At 36.9% G+C, this 25,641-nt stretch overlaps 1 protein-coding gene across 4 annotated transcripts in view; it reads left to right on the top strand.

Annotated features, from left to right (window-relative positions):
- Positions 1 to 25,641, top strand: part of Gabrb2 (gamma-aminobutyric acid type A receptor subunit beta2) — a 202,683-nt gene that overhangs the window by 55,596 nt on the left and 121,446 nt on the right. For all 4 annotated transcript variants that reach the window (XM_045153034.1, XM_004661049.2, XM_045153035.1 and 1 more), the window contains exon 5: positions 21,457 to 21,677. In XM_045153034.1, the coding sequence (XP_045008969.1) occupies positions 21,457 to 21,677 (221 nt within the window). The remainder of the gene's footprint in view (positions 1 to 21,456; positions 21,678 to 25,641) is intronic.

Raw genomic sequence — 25,641 nt, 5'->3', positions numbered from 1 at the left:
GGGACTCTAACTTCCTGTGCGGAAGTGGCAGGCCAGAGGCTGTTTGGCCCCCTGCTGAGTTCTAAGTGCCCACAGGCAAGAATTCCAATTTCCTGTGTGGAAGTAGCAGGCCAGAAGCCATTTGGCCCCCTGCTGATTCATAGCTGGGCGGTGGCAGTTAGGCCCAGGAAGTTCCACTAGACCTCACGTACGGGCCTCTCAAGGCCCAACAAGTATGGTGACAATTTCCCCACTCTTATAGGAAAGAACAATAGAAGTGGAAGATATATCAGCCATAATTCACTTAACCATCATTTGGATAGTTATTGTAAAGTTAATATAAGGGGCTATAATATTACATAACTGAAAGGTGGATTTAACCCAACAGGGTCACAGTGGGTCTTCCTAAAGTGAAATATGTTCTGGAGTCTGAAAAAATATTTCATACATCCTTTAAAAAAAGAAATGTCCAACCCAAGCAGAGGCAAAAACATTGCTTTCTTTTATATGGAGGTAGTCATGACCAGTGTTCTTCCACTTTTATTGTGTGCTTTTGCAGGCCCTGGGAATAGAGACTAGCCATGAGCAGTGTTAACCCAGCTTAATGCAATTTGTAGTATATTGGAGAAGATGAAAAATAAGATAATGTAATATAGTAAACACTGGTCCAGGGGAAATGTAGGGTTGACATAGCCTATGAAAAGATTTTTAGCCTATATTGGGATACAGGAGTAGAAGACAGTAATGACTATGAATGAGCCATCATTGTATAAAGGTTTCTACAGCAAGTGACACAGTGTTTTTCACCTATGGAGTGAATCAATGTTGCATGAAGAAAGAAGGGAAGAGACCAGTGAGAAACAGAAGCAGCAGCTTGTGTAAAGTCCTAGCTTCTGGGGAACCTAAAAGATCAAGGGGATATTGATGCTTGTGGCTCAGAAAACGTAAATTGTGAGCAAAAGTAGGGTCTCAAAAACCTCACTGACACATCTGAAGGCTGCTTTTAAGACTGTAGGCCAATGCTGAAGGTCTTATTCAAAGATAATGAAATGTGCAGAGTATTTTGAGTAGCTCTTTCAGGAAAAGTCTGAAGAACTCTTGAGAGGTAACAAGGGTGGATGAGGTGCAATGCAATCAAACCTAGTTAGACATATCGTGGCTTAGGTACAGTGGGAGCCATAGGGAAGAAGCATCTAATTCACTGTGCACATAGAGTCACATGAACTTGCTGTGATGTTGGGAATTTCTTATTCAGTATTAAACATACTGGAATGTTTCTACAGAGCTAACTATGTAAACACCAGGTATCATTTTCCACTGCGATGAGGAGTAAATGGGGTGATGGGAGAAATTTATAAACCAACTCTGATGCCTCCGGAGACCCTACCTTTGATGGGTGACATCTAAGGTTCCAGTGTCTATTCCTATGCAGTGTTTGAAGCGTCTGATGGCAAGTGGCCATAGAACAAGTTTTAAATGACAGAAATCTTCATTTTATTTTTATTATTGTTGTTGTTGTCTTCATTCTTTTTTTTTTTTTTTTTTTTATTTATTTATTTATTTATTTATTTATTTATTTATTTATTTATTTATTGTGCTGTCTTATCTGTCTTACGTGGGACCTGGAGAATCGAACCAGGATCCTTTGGCTTTGCAGACAAATACCTTAACCGCTAAGCCATCTCTCCAGCCCATTTTTTTTTTTTTTTTTTTTTTTTTATTTATTTCATTCTTAATTTATGTGAATTTCTCAAATTACATAGCAGATACAAATTAGAATCACTGTTGTATATACTAGTGGCAGAAAATCACATGGAAGCATATATTTTCCAGTCCTGGCCATCCAGCAGCAATGCCAGCTTTGCCAGGTAGAGGACTGGTTGCTGGATGTACCCACACAGAATGTACATTACCATCTGTCAGAGATTTGGGAGAAAGAATTCTTTCATTATAGAGTCAGGTTAGAAAATGAAAATGAATTCATAACAATTCTATTCCTTTTAACATGTTACTCTATTTTCTTATAGATATTTTTCCAGGCAAATAAATATGTATTATATATAATATTTTGCTGTGCTATGTTTTAAACTAGCAGTGTTTTCTTTCTATTACATTTTATTTGTTCTTTCTACATATTGTTTTCAATTTCCCAGTTTTTTTTTTTTTTCTGAACATGGACTTCTACAATTCTGAATTTAGGATTATGACTCTGAGGATTGTCCATCTTAATCTGCTGTCATTTAATTCAATCATGCTTTTATAACACAGATTCAGTAAGACTGGGCTAGTAATCTTACAGAATGTTTTGCCTATTGTTTGTTCTGCATTTCCCCCACCTAAAATCTTTTCTCTAAATAATTGATTTATTTCATTATTTACTCATTCGACATTATTGTTTGAAGGAGAACCATGTATCAGCCTCTCTACTCAGTTCTGAGATTTCAGAAAAAAAAAAAAAGGTACAGCCCAGACGCTAAGACACAAATAAGAATTAATAAAGTCTTTCTACCTAGCCTGGAAGCATCTCTTGTTAATGGGAAAGGCTGAGAAATGTGTTGCTGCAGCATGTGATCCTTACTCAGTGTGGTTTTCTCTGAAAACCTAGTTTCCTAAGTTCCTTTTTATTACACAGTCAAATGAATTTAAGAAATACTGGATCAGACATAGTTAATTGCTTTATTGTGGGACCTCACATGGTTATTAAATGAAGGTGTTTGTTAAATCTGTAAGAAAACATACATATGTGTTTCACTAACACATTGGCTCATGACACACTTTTAAAAACATATTATTTATATATATATTTTTATTTATTTATTTAAGAGAGAGAGATAATGAGCACACCAGGGCCTCTAGCCACTGCAAACAAACTCTAGACACATTGGGCTTACATACAGGGGGAATACAATATAGACCCTTAGACTTTGCAGTCAAACACCTTACTCACTAGGCCATCTTTCCAGCCCTCATGGCATGCTTTTAATGAGAAACATTTTAGTGTAATATGTGTGGATTATATTTTGTCTACGATGATGATAGGTGAGAACACCCTAGCATAAGCAAGAAGTTACTATTTTGCATCAACTTAATGACTGAAGTAAATAGAACTGTTGTTTCCCAGTATTTAATAGCAATCACACATGGAATAAAAATAAACGAAAAGTCTTCCCAAAGCCTGTGTTAAATTGAACAGACTTCATCAATGTTTCAGATGGCTGAATGACTCCTTGACTATTCTTGACACACCAATTCAAATAGCATATGCTTTACAAAAAAAAAAAAAAAAAAAGAAAGAAAGAAAGAAAGAAAAGAAATCATGAAGTCCTGCTAATTCCTCTGAAATATGCCTTTATAAGCCTGGGATGTGTTGATTTAACCAAATATAGGAAAAAATTCATAAATATTATATATATTATATATTATATAAATTATATTATATAAATTATATAATTATATAAATTATATAATTATATAAATTATATAATTATATAAATTATATAATTATATAAATTATATAATTATATAAATTATATTATATAAATATTATATATATATATATATATATATGAAATATATATGGATCAACTTAAGCAGAGAATGGGAATTCATTGTTAACATATCAAAGATGCTCAATTCTACCATGAGATAGAATTATACTGAGAAAGAATATCTCTGGACTTTGAGAACATCCCAGTAGATACCTTGCTACACAATCATCTGAATATATTCAATCAAGAACTGACCCTATTGCAAGAACCCAAAAGAAAATCAGGAAAGGAACCTGGTTAGACACCAGCATAAGTATGGTGGCCTCAGGATAGAAAACACATGTAGTTGTATTCTCTAAACTGCTAGAACTGAGGTGCATGTGCAGTGTTATGAGAAATGGGTTTCCTCTGCCACTTTCATATCTGTTTCCCTGGACAGCATCTTGGTGCTCAAGGTAAAAATCTGAAAGCCAGATCTTCTGCTCATGAAGAACTCAAGAAGGAATGAGCTTGGTATGGTGTGAGCCCAGCTTGAGGCTTTTTGTACCCCCCAGATTTTCAGTGCCCACAGTTTGTTGGAAAATGTTCAGGTTACAGGCCTTCACTTTCCTATCTGCATATTTAGAGGTTTGGAATAGGGACTATCCTGCTGTACGAATTGGATTTCGTAACTTTCAGAGAGTCAGGGTCATCATCTGCCTTTGGGTCTATTCTCTCTAGAGCCTATGAAAGATGGATATTTATTTGGTCAAGTTTTTTCACATTACCACTGTGGATTTCAGTGTGTTATTAAGTCTGGATGCATACAAACAACTCCGTCCTCAGTACACAGCAAATCAGGATGTTCATGAGCATCTGAGAAGTTTTAAGCTCTATTTTATTAATGTTTTCTTAAATAGATTAAAAACTAATCAAAGTTAATACCAGATTTGGATGGAATAAACTGTACATTATTGGCATGCTTTTCTTTTGCTGAGGGCAACAATTGTTCTGCTTGGCAAAAAAACATAGAGATTCTGAAGTAGAAGATGTATTTTTAAAGTGTCATTTGTAGTTGGAGAACTCAGTAATTTATTTTACTGTAAGAAATAACTTCATTTTCCACAGAGTCTTTATGTGATTTCTTTCCAGAAGTAAGTGGATATGTTTACCAGAAGGAAAATTATAAAAGAGAAGTATTTGCAATGGCAATAATGATTGCACATTGCGTTTTAGTTCTGTGCCAAGCTGTGATTGATTCACTGATCAATTGCTTGATTGCTTGACTGATTGATAATAGTGGGCATTGAACCCATGCAAAAACACTATGACAAATCACTCCGTTAAACTCTGATACATAATAATCATTCTATACCTATTCCTTTATTATTATTATTTTTTAACAATTATGGGCATACTAAGTACGGCTACATCATGTGTTGATACCACCCTTGCCCTCGTCCCTGACCCCATTCCACAGAAGGCCCTCCTCATTGGGGTTGAGGTTTTCCCCAAGGGGGTGTGAGTCATGCATTGTGGGAGCCCCAGTCAGTTATTGGGGAGCGGCAGTGCCTCTGGGCATGATGGCCCAACTTGTGGCTCAAACAATCTTTCTGACGACCCTCTTCCACAATTTCCCTGAGTATTGCTGGGTGGGTCTTAAGTCTACTTTGCTGATGAGCTCTTAGGAGCCTCTGGATCTCTGCTTTGATAAGTGTTGAGGGTCCACAGCATCTGTGTCCTGGCACTGGTTGTTAGGCTCACCATGGAAACTGCATTCTTGTTCACTCCTCAGTTCCTCTGTGATTTCATCTGGGGCTTGGCTGGTGTGCAAGTGTAATGTATCTTCTTGGGTCTCCCAACCGTCTAAAAAAGAAAAGCAGGTTCTCCAATGGAGAGTAAAACTGGCACAGGTTAAATGGGATTATTAATTTAGGAGAATTTGATGGCTGTAGTCCCTCTTTTAGCTAAAAATTAGTGGAAGCTTGACATTTGAAAGCACGATCATTGTCTCCAAAAACAGGATTCTGACCTGTTTTTAAGTTCCAGATTTGTGTTTCTTTCCACTGAGTGGATGTCTTTCTTAGCTAATCAGAAAGCTATTGGTTACCCACCATGATTGGGTGCCACCATTGTACTTGTATGTACATCTTGTCAGGGTGCTTCTTTTTGAGTAGCTTAGACCCCAGGTTGTTCAGCCAGTTCTTGGCCACTTTGCCCCAGTAGCTCATGTAGCGCTTTTCAGCACCATATGGGCTAACTGTCTGGAGTCTGGCTCTCGTTCAGAGCCCAGCCAGGTCTCCCTGTGTTTGGTGTCAGTGCCACATGGAGTCTTCATCAATAGGGTCTTACATCAGGCTGGTAATCAAGTGCTTTGAGAGGAACCTGTCTCGTTTGGGGGGCCTTGTAGTTGTCTCTGATCAACAGCACAGTGTTGGTAGTAACCACATTCTGGTACTGGAAGTTACAGGCCAGAAAATAAAATCATAAAATAAAATAAATAAAAATTTAAAGTTAGGGCCCTTCTTATCAGGTGCTTCCCCCATGCTCCTGTTGAGGGTTCAACCTTTTAGTCTTCAAGGATAAAGGTTTCCATAGTACCATTTCATTTTGGGTTCAGTTTTGTGTTTTTTCCACTACCCTTACCATCCCCCCATTTTCTTTTTTTTACTTTACTGATGTACTTTTCTTTGAGACAGAGTCTTGCTACCTTTCCCCAGATATCCTTGAACTTGTGATCCTCTTGCCTTATTCTCTCAAATACTGTTGTGATTAATGGTCTGTGCAAACAGGTCCATTTCTCTACATTAACTTGGATCTCTCACTGTCCTTGACCTCACTAAGAAGTCTAGACTGTCTTCAAGGGAGTCGCAGGCATCACATGTCTCTGGGATTATGGTTACATACCCTAGCTTTGTTTCTGTGGATTCTGAGGCTTAAGCTTGGTTCCTTCTATTTATAGACATGCACTTTTCTGCCTGAATCTTCCATCCCTTATAGTATTAGCTTTTATACAAGGAATTGTTAGAAGGCTTCTTCACTTTTCATGGTTATATGTAATATGTAATCCCAGTCAACTAGTTGCCTTTGATCTGTGTTTTCATGGAAACCAATGTGCTTAGCACTTGAAAGCTAGGCCTATGTTATACTTGCCATGATGGTTAATACATAATTGATGACCACATGTTTGTCTTAATACACTTACTCTTACATAGGTATACCTTTACATTCCTGAATGTTTATGAGAGTTTTTGTTTGCTTATCCTCTACCATATATACCTATTAGGCAAGTAGGAAGTATAAATTTAATACTGCTTAAAAGAAAACAAATTGTTTACCCTACAGTTTATTTGACAACAATGATATGTTTCCCATAATTTTATTTTTTACATATGCTAAAATAAAGGTCATCATATCTGTTAATAAACTATAAAGCTTGATGATTTTTTTAGTGTATATTTTATTTCTCAGGGCAAGTTTATGAAGTGTACTAATGACCTGACACAGCCACATTTATCCTTTCAGTGATTCTGGCTTCAGTGCCTGCTCCTGGTAGACATATTTTGCAATCAACTGTGTCTTAAAACTCATCCTAGGAAGTAAGAGAGTAAAGCAATAAGAAGTTGTAAAGAAACATTGATATGTGCCTTTGGCTCAATATGAGGAAAGATTAGACTTCTTCTTGAGAATGTTTGCAGTTTCATTTGCTCAGCGTTCATGCCAAGCCCTTACTTTGTAGTAGGCACAGGAGCACATAAGTGTGCTTCTTTCTGAGGACAGCCTCCTGCTGCAGACATTGTTCTCCAGTTTGCAGAGGAGACTGTGCAGGACCCCTCCTACTAGAGACCACAAGGGATGCTGGGAAATCTGCTTATCAAAGTCATCATTCTATCCTGACTTTGAACTAATAGGTGACAAGTAAACGTACTAAACTTTGCATTCCATGGTAGCAGCACTTTCTGTAATCAACCCAAAGTATTTGTTAATACATTGCAAGTTTGTTTCTTTACTTTTTTTTTTTTTTAGCAGACCAGTAAGATCATTTATTTGTTAGTGGACAGCTTTCCTTTGTGATGAGACTAAGCAATGCGGCTCCCTCATACCGGAACTCTGCCTCTATGCAGGTTAACAAAAGGAAATATAGGCCCTCCATGGTCTGAATATACGATTTTATACTCGTAGGTGTTTAATGGCTTCACAAAGATAACAAGGGGGTGGATGTGGGAGGGGAAATGACATTTTAAAAAGTTTGTCCAGCCATGATGGATGCATAGAATATAGCTCATGAAGTTGTGTGTGTGTGTGTGTATTTTTCATTCACATGGCATAAAATATTAAATGTATAACACTGAAAGTCTTCCACTGAAAAGTAACTTAAAGGCAAGGTCCTATGTTCTCATTGTTACTTTGTTAATTTGAATTATTTCAAATTTGTTCAAAAATTTTTTTTTTTACATACAGTTCAATATCTTGTGTTGATTTTACAATAGAGAGAATAAATAAATAAACTGCTGCCCATCCTGCCTACAGATGCTGCAGGGGCTACAATTTAAGAATTATGGAGATGTGGACCCAGTGCTTGCAGAGAGGAGGGTGTGTGGTGAGAGTGGTCACACCCATGAAGGAAAGGGAGTCAGCACAGTCCCAGGAATCCTAGCCCATGAGTGGAGCAGAGCCTATGAAGAATTTCTGACTCAAGCAGAAGGAGTGGTAAAACTCTGCTCAATTACACTTTGGAGTCAATAAAAATAAATGGCTTTGCCTTCAAAGCCCAGTCATCTACATTTATGTTTTATCTTGGCCCATCATGCATTCTCCTAGAAGCCTCAACTAAGCATATTCTCTTTGTTCCAGCCTCTATCTGCAAATTAGCAGCTTCTCGGCTTCCACAAGGTTATTGAAAGTCTGAAAACGGTAATTTATACGGGCCAGAAAATACCCATTCCTTTTAGTTCTGTCAGATCTCCTCAGAAACTGCTGCTTCAGAGAGAAGGAACCTGGCCCATACTAAGCAGCATGAAAATGAGTGTTTGAAAGATGGAACAGGAGAAACCTCGTACTTACTTCCTCTCTCTCAGATTCTTCACGCTATTTTTTTTTTTTTTTTTTACTTTTCTTGAAAAAATATCACTGCTGAGAATCAAAGGAAAATATTAGATGGTCAATTAGGATTGGGTTTGCTCTGTTCATCTCAAGAAGACATAGATAAGGTGATGCATTTGTTTGAAATATAAACAGAATGATGTCAGCATTACCACCAAGCATAACAAATGCTCATGGAAAATTAAATAAGATATTTTGTTTTTCTCCACAATATCTGTGGTAAAATCGTTATTGTGCAACCAACAGATTCATGATCCATTGTAGAAAATCCCATGGGAGATTTATAAAAAGAGAAACACAAAAGAAAAAAATAAAGGAAAAACACAAGCAGTACATTGTGAATGATGTAGGGTGATATGCTTAATAATAATATGGGCCTCAGAGCCCTGGTTTGTCAGCAGAATAAAAGCTCTCTTTGAAATCTGAACCATCAAGCTCTAAGAATCCATTCTTGCCCACAACGCATTGGCCACAGCAACTCCATTTTCAAATAGAATAAACTCTTTGGTCAGCGTTGTACACCGAATGAATCCATTAGATCAGGCAGCATCCTACATACCTCACTTACTGCAGGCCTGTCAGTAGTGAGGGAGTTTTTGCACAAAGTAGGGGCATTTTGCTTATTCTGCAGTGTCAGGGAATTAACAGAAACATCTTTTGTATAAATTTAGGTCTATACATTGTGGTATCCATGTAGTTTCAGTTTGGGAGTTGTGTGTGTGTGTCTGTGTGTATGTGTGTGTGTTTTAGAGGCCCAAAGACAGCCTCGAGAGTTCCTCTGGTACCTCCTCACTTTTCTTTTTAAATTTTCTTTTCCTCTCCTCTTTACTCCTTTCATTTTCTTCATCCTCTTCCTTCTCCCCAACACCTGCTCCCTTCCTTGGGATATAACTGGATCAAAATCTAAACTAGAAGTGAGATGGGTGTTTGTTGCAGTCTGGTTCTCATTGCTGGTAGAAATCACACAAACAAGAGCAGCTTCTGGGGAAAAGAGGTTTATTTTGGTTTACAGGCTTGAGGAGAAGCTCCACAATGGCAGGGCCAAATGATGGCATGAGCAGAGGGTGGACATCACCCCCTGGCCAACAAGGTGGACCATGGCAACAGGAGAGTGTGCCAAACACTGGCATAGGGAAACTGGCTATAACACCTATAAGCCTGTCCTCAACAATACACTCCCTCCAGGAGATGTTAATTACCAAATCTCCACCAGCTGGGAACATAGCATTCTGAACACCGAAGTTTATGGGGAACACCTGATTCAAACCACCACAGTGTTCTAGAGATGGCTTGGTGGAATGCTAAGACAATGATGGCAAATGGCCAATAAACTTGACAGAGAAATCATGGCTTTGAGCTACTGTTTTACCTCAGGTATATCTCTTGGAAAATGGAAAGGCTGATAACAATTGATATTTGTAGCACATGGCATGTGAGCCAGATAGTCTACAAATCACTTTTTAAAAGTGGACTAATTAATCTTTCCACTTTTTTGTTTTTCAGCACAGGCTGTCCTAGGAGGTTAGGTGCATACCCAAAGTGTTGTAGGGGCTAGGAGGCAATAAATCTAGTCTGCAACTTCAGATCTATTGTAATGATTGTTGAAATGATGCATGTCAAAGGAAAAACTTGTAGAAATTGAGTTCAAACTAGTTAGGCTTCAGAATATTACAAAGCAATCGGAGATAAACATATAAACATATGTGAATGATCAATAGATCTTGCATGCAGGGCATAATTTTAGTGTTGATTATATCATTGTGATCCCACTCCACTGCTAGGAATATCATTTATTAATATAAAGAAAAGAGTTGGCCCGCTATATTTTCTGTACTTTTTTAAGCCATTTTTTTGTAGCTAGTCCCACTATCACTGAGTAGCAGTGAATGGTTAAGTCTGCAATAAACTACAAAATAAATTAGCAGAAGAATGGAAATGCTCATGGCCTTGGCCCTGCGTGTTTTGGTTTCACAAACAGGAATGAATTAGTCACTTCTGAACCTGTATTTCCCTGATGGGTGAACTTAGTTTCAAGCCCCATATCCCAAATGTGTGTCTAACAATTAGTCAGGGCTGCTCCCATGTGCTTCCTTCAAGATGCTGCAATTGAACATCTGCTGTGCTGGCTTCCATTGAGGGGAGCAGAGTTGTACTCCATCACATTCTAGTTTAACAGGTTGAGAGTGTGGAAATTTCCATCAGGACCTTTAATTAGATTAGCAGTTTGTGGGCTCAGATATGGAAGATGGAGTATTTTGTAGAGCTATGAATATGAAACCAGCTTTGTGGGAACACATGCATGTCTCTCACAGTGCCTTTTGCCTTACAAACATCAATTTTGTCTTTTATATATCCGTATCTCTACTAGTCTTAAGACTTTTGCTGATAATATTAGAGTAGCTATGAAAAACAGAGAATGTCAGTGTCTCTTAGGTGCCTAAAAAATTAGGAAAAGGAACAGATGAAAACTAACTCCCAAATGCCAGTGAGTAGGAAGAACAAAGTTCCTGGGGATTTAGGAATAATGACTTTTGAAAGCATTTAAGAAATACAACTTTGAAAATCATGTAGGGAATATGAAAATCAAGGATAATCAGCTTCATGGTGTCCATGGAAAACAAATTGTAGGCTTAAGAGACAAATCAGTGGTTATAGACATTTGCTAGCAAAACCCGAGGCCTGGGTACAGTTGCCCAGCCTCTACATAAAGTCGGACACAGAACGATGCACATAGATCTAGTCCTTCCTTGGTTGCAGCAGGAGGATACCTGATACATCTATACATACACATATTTTCATGGAACTTACCTTCCAACTGGGGAAATGATAAATAGACACACAAACCAATAGGTGTATATGTCTTCAAATGCAAAGTGCTGAGAATATAATAAAAGTGAGAGCTGATAACATAACATGGGGTTGGGAGTTGGAAAAGCTTGCTGAGTGAATTTGTACTTTGATTTGATTTCTGACCACACTTGGGGATATAGTTTGTCAGTCAGCTAAGACAGTGTTCAGAAGTCTGAAAGGAGATTTAAAGTATTTCCAAAGCAGTCAAAGCCTATTTGAATTGGCTTAGTGATTTGCAATGAATGAAAAGAATGTAGAGTAGGAGGTGAGTTTAGTGAAATAGGGTAGTCAGGCCATGTAAGGCCATGGTAGTAAGTTTAGATTTTATCAAATGTTTACTCAAAACCTTTGGACTATATTCACCCAGGGATCTCTATCTATATTCCTGTTTTTACTATGCTATAGGGCAAACGAGAGAGGGAGAATGAGACAGTAACAAAGGTCCTATAATAGTTTATATCTAACAGGTTTTTTTTTATAATTAATTGTTACTATTGGAAACATATGTTAAAAATTTGTGTTATTTGGAGTGAAACCTGACAATGCTAAAAGAAAGTATTAATTTTAGAGGCTTCTGTGGTTTTTCCATGTTTACAAGAAATGTATTCCATATACTGGGCAGTTGTACTTCTGTCCACTTAGCATAGTATGTGTTTAAATATTTCTGGGTACATGTGGAAAAGTTATAAAGTTTGCCCTTCAAAAAGGTCACAGAAAATGATTTAGAAACTACTCATCCTATATAAAGTTAGGTTTTAATATAGATTATTATTTAGGTCATAATACATACCAAATGTAAAGGTTTTGTCCCTAACCTGTGATGGACAAAAGATTTTTAATGTGAAATTATTTGACCTTACAGTTTTTAATTTCACTGAAAATGACTTTTTTTAAAAACTACCTCAAATTAACACACTATGTCCAGAATGACAGTCAAGGTTATGAATGTGTGTGCTGAACAACCATGAAGTTCTATTCACATGAAGTATGTGTTCCACTTAAATTATGTGTAATTATATTTCTTAACCATAGATACTCACTGCCTCGAGAACATTATTAACTTTGTGTTATAAGAAGCAGAATTCGTATTCTCAGCTTGGAACCTCAGTTTTGATAAACCATCTGCTAAAGGAAATAAGTGATAGTTTGCTGGGCAATGTTGTTTCTGCAAGGGGTAATTAAAGGAAGTTAATGTTTTTATTTAAATTAAAAAAGCTTTAGCGCAGAGAGTGAGTGGGGTTTCTTTGAAAACATCTAATTTTGGATACAATGCTGTTATCTAGAACAATTCAACAAATACGGTTTTTCACCAAAGCTCAAAATCTGAGCACAGTAACAGTAATTTTCAAGGCTTAGCTACAATAGATAAAATAAATTAAACACCCTAAACATTATTGTCAATAAAAATACATTGCTAACCCTGGCCATTAAAGAACATAGTAGATTGTCATGCATCCATCCTTAAATGGCAAACAAACACATGTGAAACCAACTCCTTATTCTGCTTTTTTCTCCTCAGGCAGGGAAAATTAGATAGAAAAATGTATGTATATTGATATTTTTTTCCCAAATCTATAACCATGATTTGGGGTGAAGAAAGAACAAACCAGGAAAATTCCATAGGTTATAATAAAAATGTTGAGTCCACTAGAGCAGAAATAAAACCAAAAAAGTATTTGGAAAGCTACAGCCGTCAAGGAGATTAAGGGTTGGGCTGAGGCTTTGTGGTAGAGACCAACTGCAGTCTACAGGGTTGAGGCCAAGGAGACTTTGTGCCATAGATCAGCATGGACTGCTCTGTACTTTGTCAGAACAATGGCACAGGTTCATGAATCTACTAGGAAGAGGGAAAGTGATCGTAAGGGAGACTCATCTCATTATTTAACGATAAAGTATGTGTTTGTGTTTCCCTCTGTTGGCTTGTCTTATTAATCATTACATATGGTCAATGTAAGTAAATATATTGCTTCAAATTATGGTGAAGGAAGAGTTCAAAAAACATTGTGATTTTAGTTATTAAATGAGTAATAATGTTATTGCTTTGCATGATCTTAAACTATCTACCAGTGATGGTTCATCTCAATTTTCAGCTTGATTGGATCTACAACAACCTAGGAGACAAATCTCTGGATAAATCTATAAGGGGTTTCCTCTGTTTTGTTCATTGATGCAGAAAGATCCGTCTTGGCTTTGGGTTAACAGCTGGGATACTGGACTGATAAAAAGAAGGAAGCATGGGGGCTGGAGAGATGGCTAAATGGTTAAGATGCTTTCCTTCAAAGCCTAATGTCCTGGGTTTGATACCCCAGTGCCTATGTAAAGCCAGATTGTCAAAGTGGCACATGCATCTGGAGTTCAGTTGCAGTTGCTAGAAGCCCTGGGGTGCCCATTCTCCCTCCCTCTTTTTCTCTCCTTCTCTCTCTCTCTTTTGCAAATAAATAAATATTTAAAAAGTATAAAGCAAGCTGTGTACAAGCATTTACTGTTCTCTGCTCCCTCATGACCCAATCATGACACCTTCCCTGTAATGATGGGCTGCGTACCTTTAGCAATGAGCAAAAATAAACCCTTCCTCCCTTAAGTTACTTCTTTCTTCTCTTCCTCCGAAAATATCTCCCTTGTCAGTTACTATGTCACAACACTAAGAAAAGTAACCAAGCCGGGCGTGGTGGTGTACACCTTTAATCCCAGTACTTGTGAGGCAGAGGTAGGAGGATCGCCCTGAGTTCAAGGCTACCCTGAGTCTACATAGTGAATCCCAGGTCAGCCTGGACCAGAGTGAGACCATACCTTGAAAAACAAAAACAAAAACAAAAAGGTAGCTATTATATTACACCAATATTTTTGTATGTGGATGCTTCTGTGTGCATGCACATGAGTGTGTGGATTGTGTATGTTTGGAGGCCAAAAGACAATTCTGTTTTTTTGTTGTTTTATTTTGTTTTGTTTCCAGGCACCATCACCTTTTAAGAGTCAGGGTCCCTCATTGGTCTTACAGTCACCAGCGAGGCTCAGGAACACACATCTGCACCTCCGTAGCACTGGGATTACGAGCATATGCCACCATGCCCAGATTTTTATTTATTTATTTTTGATGGGGGGTATCATACTCATTTCCTCTCGCTACAATGCAAACACTTTGTCAAATGACCTGTCTCCCCAGTCTCTCTCCCAAGACTTTTTCAGTACAAATGAAAATAGCATTATCAAGAGGAGAAGCTTTGTAGATACCACAATAACTTACTAACTTAATATTAAAATTAAGATCACCAAGAAATAGATAAGTGGCACTGTCTACCCTTTCCATAATGTATATAATACACAACACATCCCAGGAGACTTTCTAGAGAATACGTGCACTATAAAATTTCAGTTTTATTCCAAACAAAACAAACAAACCAAAACTGAAGGAAATTTAAAACAACAAGTAGTTTGTTTTCTGGGTTTTTTTTTTTTTTTGGTTGTTTGTTGATTTATTTATTTATTTACTTAATTTATTTATTTTATTTATTTTTTTTGGAGATAGCATGTCATTCTAGCCAAGGCTGACCTCCAACTCACTCTGTAGTCCCAGGCTGGATTTGAACTCATAGTGATTCTACCAATGCCTCACAAGTGCTGAGATTAAAGGCATATGCTACCATGCCTGGCCCTAGTTTTCTGTATTTTATTTACTTTTTAAAAGTATTTTAATATTTTATAAATATTTTAAATTTATTTATTTATTTATTTGAGAGAGAGATAGAGAGAGGGAGATAGAAAGAGAGAGAACGGTGGGTCAGGACCTGTAGCCACTGGAAGCAAATGCCATGTGCATGTGTCACCTTGTATTTCTGGCATTATGTGGGTACTGAGGAATTGAACTGGGGTCCTTTGCCTTTGCAGGAAATCACCTTAACTACTGAACCATCTCTTCAGCCCCTAGTTTTCCTTTTTAATTGATAACTTTAATTTATGAACATACTGTAACTTGATTGTGTTTGATCCCACTATCCATTTTTCCCTTCCCCTGAATCTCCCATCCACTAAAAACACTCCTCTTTTGTTAAAAAAAAAAAGAAAGAATGTGTATTGCCTCTGCAAATGAGCTCCAGATGTGTGTGCCACTTTGTGCATCCAGCTTTACATGGCTACTGGGAATCAAACCAAGGTTGTTAGGATTAGCAGGCAAGTGCCTTAACTGCTGAGTAGACTCCCCAGACCAAGACAATCCTCTTTTAAGGGAGTCCTTCCTCTATTTTGTTGTCACGTTCCTTTTGTCCTCCTTAGTCCTCCATAACAAAATGTTAATGGGCTCAGAGCAGTACAGGTCCTCTGATTTCTGTCTTTTAAATTTAGTTACTGAACATTGTGTTTTTCATGTATAGAACCAAGTCAAGAAGAAACCAACTTGCTAATGCCATATGGTCTTAATTAATGTGTTCTAGAATTTTGTCTGCCAGATTTCTTGAGAATTTTTGTGGCTATGTTTATCAGGATAATTGATTCTATAGTTTTTTGTTTGTTTGTTTTTTACTGTGTCCATATTTGGGTTTGTAACAGAGTAAATCTGGTTTTGTAGAGTAAATTTTGTAAATTTTCCACCCTTTTTATTTTGTGGGAAGATTTGAGAAGTATTGTTAGCTCTTCCTGAAAGGATGGTATAAATTGACGGTGAATCTGTCTAGTCTTGGAATTTTCTTTGGGTGTAAATTTTGGTTACTGCTTCATACTCATTGCTTGTGATGTATGCCTTGAATGTATTTCTATCTTGGTTAATTTTGGTAGTTCATATGTATCTAGTCCAGGAATTTTTTTAATTTGTTTTTAGTGCTTTCTTTCTTTTTTTTTTTTTTCAAGGTAAGGTCTCACTCTCTAGCCTAGGCTGACCGGGAATTCACTATGTAGTCTCAGGGTGGCCTTAGACTCATAGTGATCCACCTGTCTCTACCTCCTAAGTGCTGGGATTAAAGACATGTGCCATCAACCACATCCAGATGAGGTTTTCAGTGTTTTGAAGCATAAGTTTTCAAAATATTTCCTAATGATCCTTTGCATTTCACTGCAATATAGTTTAACATCCCCTTTTCATTTCTAACTTTATTAACTTTTGTCTTCTCTCTTTTTGGTTATTTTGGCTAGTGGCTTGTCTATAGGGTTTATGTTTTATAAAGCCAATTTTCTTTATTTGATGAGAGTGACAGAGAGGAAGAGGCACACAGAGAGAGAGAATGGGCACTCCAGGGCCTCCAGCCACTGCAAGCGAACTCCAGATGTGTGTGCCCCCTTGTGCATCTGGCTAACGTGGGTCCTGGGGAATCAAGCCTTGAACCGGGGTCCTTAGGCTTCACAGGCAAATGCTTAACCTCTAAGCCATCTCTCCAGCCCTAAAGCCACCAAATTTTGTTTGCAGCAATTTAAAAGTATTTTTATTCATTTGAGAATGAGAGACAGAGTGAAAGAGAGAAAGAAAGAGAGGAGAACGGACATACCAGGGCCTCTTTCTGCTGTAAGTAAACTCCAGATGCATGTGCCACTTTGTATAACTGGCTTTACTTAGGGACTGGGGAATTGAACCCAGACCAGCAGGCTTTCAAGCAAGCACCTTTAATCACTGTACAATCTCCCCAGCCTTATTTCCCACATTTTATTTATCATTTCTGTGGCTAGCACACTTTAGGGTGTCTTTCAGTTTGGGCCTTTGGAATGGAACTCTTTAACCCTGCATATAGTAGTGTGATTGACTGATGTTCACTTTATAAGAAATTGTCAGATTAGGCTGGAGAGATGTTTTAATGGTTAAGGCACTTGCCTGCAAAGCTAAAGGATGTAGGTTACATTCCCCAGGACCCACGTTAGCCAGATGCACAAGGGGGCTCATGCATCTGGAGTTCTTTTGCAGTGGCTGAAGGCCCTGGCACACCCATTCTCTCTCTCTCTCTCCCTGTCTTTTTCTCTTGTCTGTCACTCTCAAATAAGTAAAAAATAAACAAAAAAAAAATCTTAAAAAACAAGATTTTTTTTTTTTAAGGAAAGAGAAATTGTCAGATTGTTTCCCAAAGACCTGGTAGATTTGTGTTTCTTCTTATATGGCCTGGGATGCCAGCACTTACAATTACCAGTAGCTTTGATATATTTTTATTTGAGGTTTTCTAATGATTGTGTAATAGTACCTTGTTGTGATTTTTAATTTTTTTCCAGGATAACTAAAGATTTCATTTCATATGCTTACATATCATTTGATATCTTCTCTGTTTAAGTGCCTGTTCATATCTAATTTGATAAACAAGTTGCTATTTTTTTGGTTCTGTTAAGTGTCTATTTTTATTTGTAATTAAGATTACTTTGTGTAACTCAGTGTCACAAGTGTTCTTTTTGTTTTCTTTTCCAGGTTTTATAATTTTATACTTCTAATTCAACTCTGTGACCTATTTATAGTTATTTTTGTAAGATATGAAAATAGGTCAAACTTTTTATCATCTGTCAGTTTTTTGTCCAGTTATCAGATTTTTTTTTTTTTTTTTTGTGAGAGAGAGAGAGAAAGAGAGAGCATGAAGGAGAGTAATAGAGAGAAAGAGAATTGGCACACCAGGGCCTCTAGCCACTGCAATTGAACTCCAGACGCGTGTGTGCTGCCTTGTGTGTGTGAGTGACCTTGCGTGTCTGGCTTATGTGGATTCTGGGGAGTCAATACTGGGTCGTTAGGCTTCACAGGCAAGCACCTTAACTACTAAACCATCATTTCAACCCTATCATCTATATTTTGTGTCTATTTATCATCATTTATGGATCTTTCATCTCTGAAAATTATCTATATCTATTTTTCATCTATCTGGTTATCTAGCATATCACCTGTCTATTATTGTTCAATCTGTTTATCATCTGTCATCCATCTACCCTTCAATTTACCTCCTTATGGATATTGTATTCAATCTGAACCATTTGTTAAAACTTTTATAGATTCACTGATAAATTGCCTTCATTCCTTTATTGGAAATAAACATATAGGTGTGTGGGGCATTTTTTTTTTGTATTCTCTTTTATTGGTCTATGTATTAGTTTACTTTCATCCTAAGTTGGACAGGCCCGCCTATGTATTCCAAAGTTGTTTTTCTGTGCAAAAAAAAATGGCCACTCTCATTACTTTTCTTTCCATATTAATTTTAGAGTTGTCTTACCAATAACTACAAAATAATTCTCAGAGATAGGATAGAGATTAGATTTTATCTAAAGTGCAATTACCAATTATCACTTTTGTACCCAGGAACATGGCATATGTCTACATTTATTCAGGTGTATATTGTTTGGCCGTGCATGTGTTTACATACACACACACACACACACACACACACCACAAATAAAAATAAATAAATAAAATATCACACTTGTGGTGATTTTCCTTTACATTTTTTCCTTAGTTCATCTACTACTTTTTACTTTGAATGGTTCTCAGGAAGTTGCCTTTATACTTTTTCTCTCAGTTGTGTCAGAAGTCTGAAGCACTGAGTGATGTGTTCACTAAAGCAGTTCTACACTCAACGATCCAGTATGCCTTAAAAATATTAGTGCATCTCTTATTAGAATGGAAGTTTGATTGCAAATTTAGAAGCTCTTACACTGATTTCTAAATGAGGCCAGAATGGGTAGACTTACAAAGCTAAGGAAAATATTTCATCTTTTAACAGTTAATTATATATTTTATGGCTGTTTGTAGCAAGTAATATCTTATAAACCATGATTTTAAATGATATAACTAAGTCAGAATATATAAATCCCAAACATAGTTGGGAGAACTCGGGACCTCACAAGAAATTTTGTTTCTAATATACAGAGTTAGCAAGCTGTGATTAGAAAGCACTCAGGCACACTTTCCATTCTCTTATTCACTTCCATACCACACTCCTAGACTCACCTTCTGAGATGCTTAATAGAAGATTCTCATTTTAAAGGCCTTCAAGTATGGCCTTGTGAATTGACTTCAAAGTAGAACTGTAATTATTGTACTTCAAATTAATGTCCTGTCCTTTAGTTAGTCATTCAAATGGAGGTTAAAGATCAGTTACATTATTCCTGGAGGCCAGTACTGGATAAAATGTGTCACAATATATATGTAAATGCCTTGTTCATAATAGATAGCATCTTGTCATTTAAAAGTTACATGTTTAGTTTTCATAGTAGTTTCTGATTAAATCTGACATCTATTAAAGGCGCATTTTATACTTAAATCAAACCAAGGCAAAAAAATAAATAAATAAAGATGATGTCACTGTGTACCTAAGAGCGGAGACGAGGACTCGTTCTGTGGCAGCTCATCACGCCTGAAACCCAGGAGCCCAGCACAGACTGCTGATCTCTGATCCTGTGAATAAAATTTTCATGGTGTGTTGAAGGAGACATTATTTAGAGAGCTGGGAAGCTACCCAAGTCTCAGCGAAAATTCCACTTCTCTGCATAATCTCACTTAGATTAACCTACTTAGAATTCTATCAACAAACTTATAACTAGTACAATAATCAATTAACCACTTTGCGACCAGTTTTATATTTCTATAAAAAAATTAAAATCAGCATACAAAGTAATGGGTTTCATTATGGGATTTTCATATGGACTTTCTTCTTGTTAATCTTCCCACTCTCTTCCTTAGCACCTTCTCCATTCTCCCAAAATAGGCATCCTTTTCAATTCCGATGTCAGCTGATTTTATTAAACACTCCCTTCCTCTATTCCAGATCTCTTTTCCACCCTCTTAGCACTTCCTATCTATATGCATATGCATTTACATAAACATAGTCACACTTTAAAATCCAGGATCTATCTATGAAAGAAAACACGAAGTGTTGTCCTTCTTGGTCTGGCTTTCTACACTTAACGTAATAATTCCCATTTCCCTTCATATTTTTGCCGATGTTAGTTTTCTTTTATTCATATGGGTAAATAAAATTCTGCTGCATACATGTAGTACCTTTTCTTTTTTCTTCTGAGAGAGGGATTCCTATATCCCAGGCTGGTTTGAATTTACATCATAGACAAAAATGATGTTTGAACTTCTTTATTCCCAATATTTTACATTTTATTTATTGGTTAGTCTGTTGATGGCTGGTTTCACTTCTTTGACTTGTATAAATGCTGTCCTCTTCCTAAATTCTCACAAGCATGTGTTTACACTTTATTACCAATAACTTTTAAATTTAGTTCTTTTATTAAAGTATAATCTAGATGAGACTCATTCTGACTGCCCTATTCCAAATCTTTCCATGTGCCACTCTCTCTTTCCCAGGACTCCTTTCTGTTCATCAAATATATGAAACCCATGCCCATGTCAGGGCCTTGTGGACTCTCCTATGCTTGGGATATTCTCCAGAGAGTCAGTGGTTTGGGTTTCTTGTCTGGTGTCAGTATCATTTCAGATCCTTAGCATGGCCTTTCTCCATCATCTGGATAGCTGATTTTTTTTTTTAAACCCAGCTTAATTTATTTCATGAACTGCATCATCATTGGACATTTTGTTCATTTATCTATGCTTTGTTTAAAAATTCCCTGAGAGCAGGCATTTGATCTGTCTTGATTACCACTTTTATCCCAGCTCCTCCACAGTGCCTGCTACATACCAGAAATGAATTAAACATTTGTTGAAAGAATCAATGCGTGAAATCTTATATTTGTTATGCTGCTTAATTCTCTTAGTACATACAAAAAAACAAGTACATCGCTATTTTATTTTTTTCTAAGTTGACATCATGTCTTACCTAAAATCATCCTGTGTATTGTGCTTTAGGATAAAACAAAATTAATTATGAAGTATATATTCCTTAACAGATATTTTTCTGAAACATATGACATGCATAATTAATTTCCGATGGTTTTCTCTTCATTTCTGTTATCATAACACATAATATGGTGTATATATATATATATATATATATAATATGATATATATATATATATATATATATATATATATATATATATATGCCACATAGTAGGTACTTAATAAATAAGAATGAGTTAACTAAATTAAAGAACCCTGCAAATCTATTATGGTATAAAATGATCTTTTTTTTCTTTCTCATATTCACAGGATTATACCTTGACAATGTACTTTCAGCAAGCATGGAGAGATAAGAGGCTGTCCTACAATGTAATACCTTTAAATTTGACTTTGGACAACAGAGTGGCAGATCAGCTCTGGGTTCCCGATACCTACTTCCTGAATGATAAGAAGTCATTTGTGCATGGAGTGACTGTCAAAAACCGTATGATTCGTCTGCATCCAGATGGCACTGTCCTTTATGGCCTCAGGTCTGTAGTGTCTGTTTTTTAATTTAACTTCTCTCTTAAGCCCAACCCCCTAAAACACAGTTTTTGCTTGTTATTGGAAGGGTCTGTCATGCTGTTTTCCTTTTGCCTTCTATAACCCATGCTGGAAAGCGTTAAACCTCTATCCAGGAGACATCTAAGAGCTTAGGGTAGCATGCTTATAAAAGGACTTAGCCCCAGCTAAGACTCAGTTTTTCCTGAATTATCTTCCAATATCAGCTGCTGATGCCAAAGCTGCTTTCTTTAAGAAATAGGGATAAACAGTATCAAAATAGCTGAAGCACGGGTTTCTTTAAAATTGAAAAAAAAAAAAAAAAAAGGAATGCTGAATGAATGTCTGGACACGGCAGATGCTCTGCCTTCTAAACCGCTCCTGAGCTGCCTGAACTGGGTCATGGTCCTCTGGTGACAGAGAGGCATATCGAGCCCTCTCATCTTCCAAGGAGCAATCTGACTTGCAAATAAATAAAGTAGTCACTTCATGTTTATTAATAGTAAATTTACACTCTCAAATGTACCTCCAGAAAAGCACGGCTATTTGGATGGAAAGAATTTGTAAAATAAAGCACTTTCTTCTTTTAGAGTTTAGCTTACCTTAAAAGCAGTGGATGTTTTTCTGGGAAAAGATGAAAATATATTCTTATTTTGAAAATATTGCAACATAAGTTATTTCTCTACACTGTAGAGGAAGAAATTCTAAATTTCATGATTTTCAGTTTGCCTCTGATCAATTTTGCATAAATATGTGCATACTTTATATTAGTGATAATAGTGAAAATAGGATTATCCCTTGATTACATTTTAGGGGTTATACCATGGCTAAGTGCTATCTTCACAGTCAACATGGACATCCTCTGTCTCTTTTCTGCTGTTTCACTTTGAATTTAGTTACCCAGAACAGCTATTGTCTGAAAATACTAAATGAAAATTTTCAGAAATAAACTATAATATTTCAAGTTGTGCAACATTTTGATAGGAATGATGAAATCTCACTGGCTGTCCCACTCTGGGACATGCATCATCCCTCTATCAAGTGGGCTCCTGCTGTGCATGATCATCAGTGCCTTGATGGCCATCTTCACTGACAGGTCAATTGTCACACACTTGCATTCAAGTCATCATGATTTTTTGTCAAAATGAATGATCCTGAAGTTCAAGAATCCTGATGCTGGCAATTCATATGTGTCAAAGATAACCTGTGAAGATTTACATTGAGTGAAACAGTGAATTGTCTTGATTAATAAGGAAAGAGAAACAGCCATAACTTGAGGTTGCTAATTTCTACAGTAAAAGTCAATCTTTAGGGAAGTAAAAATGGCTTAGTGGTCCAGGTGCTTGCCTTTGGAACCTAAGGACCCAGGCTCAGTGCCCAAGTACCCATGTAAGTCAGTTACACAAGGTGGCACAAGCATCTGGAGTTCATTTGCAATGGCTAGAGGCCCTGTCAACCCATTCTCCATTCCCTATCTATCTATCTATCTATCTATCTATCTATCTATCTATCCATCCATCTATCTATCGATCTCTAACAGATAATAAATAAAATATCTATAAATAAATAAGTAAATCTTTATACATAAAATTATGAAGGAAGAAAATAAATTTGTACTAGTTTTGCTGCCATCCTTCAAATTAAAAATGTGATAGCCATAGTAAGTGAGAAATATTTAAGATGGAAAAGGCATTAAAATTACAGGTTGGAAATCCAAATGCTAACTGCCAAAAATACGGTGTGTAAGAAAGCCTTGAGCTTGTCTAGTACTTATGTTTACAAAGATTTGGATTAGGTTTGGTCTGAAGATACAACAATTACTAGAGAAGCTATGCCTTCCATTAAAAAAAAAAAAACAACAACAACAAAAAACAAAACCAGAGCCCTATTTCTGGAAAGGATGAAGTTGCTGAAGGAGAAAGAATCCTCTCTAAAACATGTCTTCAGTTCCCATGAAACCAAACCCTCTAGACAATGCTCATTAGATCCTACGTTCATACAAGCACAAAGATGCCATGGGCTAAGTGGCAACACTACAGTACAAAGTTCACAAAGTGAATCATGCCCATGCTTTTACACACAAAGACAAATCATCCATCTTGTTCTAGATGCATAACCACTCAGCGTCGGTGACAAGGACTTACGTCGTGGAATGGCTCTACTAGTGTTTCATCTCAAATAAAAAATGTTCGGAGAAGGAAAGGTCAGAATTTAAAGCCCCATTAATAATGTACAGTGTAGCTGGCTACCCAATTAATCTGCTGCACAAATGAATATATCCAAGTCATATTTTTACCTCCACATATGACCTCAGTGCTTTATCTCCTTGTCCAGGGTGCTGTTTAGTTTGGCAAGCTGTATGCACTTACTTGGTATCTGATGACACTTAATCAACAATGCAGGCCTTAGTGTAGACATAATGCAGCAAAAGAAATAACTCACTATTGATGATGAAATATTCGTCAGAGTTGCAATTGAAGTACTAATACCAGAAACTGCAAGTGCATCAGAAATAACTTATAGAATGAAGTTGTAAATACTTGTGGACACTTCCCCTGGATTAATGGAGAAAGTAGGAGAATCATTAATGGGGCAGGGCAAGCCACAGAAAAAGGTTTAAGATCCATGATAAGGAAATGAAACATATTGGAAGCTATCAGGAAGTGTTAATAGGGCTGGAGAATGGCATAGCAGTTAAGTTGCCTGTAAAGCCTAAGGACCCAAGTTCAATTCCCCATACCCATGTAAGCCAGATGTGCAAGGTGGCACACATGTTTGGAGTTTGTTTGCAGTGGCTAGAGACCCTGACATGCCCCATTTTCTGTATAACTCTCTATCTCTCAAATAAATAAATAAAATGCTTTCTAAATGATTTGGGGGGGGGGGAAAGCATTAACAAATGATTTAGAGGAACTTGTTGTGGCATCTGAAGCAAAAGGACAAAGATGAGAAGAAAATAAACCAAACCAAAACCAGTAATGTGGCTATTACCCCAATTTCTGAAAGGTTTCTAATTTCATAGACATGAAAGGGCAAAAATATGTAACAGGATCCTCACATATAACACGGTGTTGAGTTTATACCTATGATCACTTTGATTACAACTGCAGAAACATGGTGCTAAGTTAAAAAGGACAGATGATACAACAGCTTCTGGTTGTGATGTTTTTTCCAATGTGTTTGGCAGGTAAGTTCAACTATCAAAGGTAACCAACCACTTACACTGTTTTCCTCATGGCACCCAACTATCCTTGCCATCATGGCTCAGTGATCCAGAACAGCCCAAGACAGATGCTCTTCTTTCTGAAGCATCATCAGAAGGTTAAGAGGAGCCTAATGCCACATCTCATTGCTCATGTCATTCATCTCACTTCATCTCATCTTGTGGGCTTCTTGTAATTTTACACCATCAGAATGAAGATGATTATGGTAACATAAGGTGTTCTGAGAAAGAAAGGAGAGACCACAGGAACATAACCTCAATAATAGTACATTGTGTATAGTTGTTCTATTGTATTATTGTTGTTTTAAGCATAACTAAATTATAATTAAAATAGATGATAGGTAGGATGCAGAGATAGCTTAGTGGTTAAGGTATTTGCCTGTGAAGTCAAAGGTCCCAGGTTTGATTCACCAGGGTCTATGTAAGCCAGATGCACAAGGTGTATCTGTGTCTAGAGTTCGTTTGTAGCAGCTTTAGGCCCTAGCATGGCCATTCTCTCTCTCTCTCTCTCTCTCTCTCTCTCTCTCTCTTTCCCTGTCTCTTTCTCTCTCTCAAATAAATACAAATAAATAAGTAAATAATATACTAAACAATTTTGAAATTATGTTAGGTATATATGTCTGTAAAAATTTAGTGTACATGGGGTATGACACAATCTCTAGTCTCAGGCACCTACTAGAAGTCTTGGGACATGTCCTCAGTAAGAAAGGATACTGCAGTTGTAGGTGAAC

This window comes from Jaculus jaculus, chromosome 6, assembly GCF_020740685.1.
Source record: "Jaculus jaculus isolate mJacJac1 chromosome 6, mJacJac1.mat.Y.cur, whole genome shotgun sequence".
Taxonomy (NCBI): domain Eukaryota; kingdom Metazoa; phylum Chordata; class Mammalia; order Rodentia; family Dipodidae; genus Jaculus; species Jaculus jaculus.
Note: the sequence above shows the minus strand (reverse complement) of the source record. Positions and strands in the feature narration are given on the sequence as shown.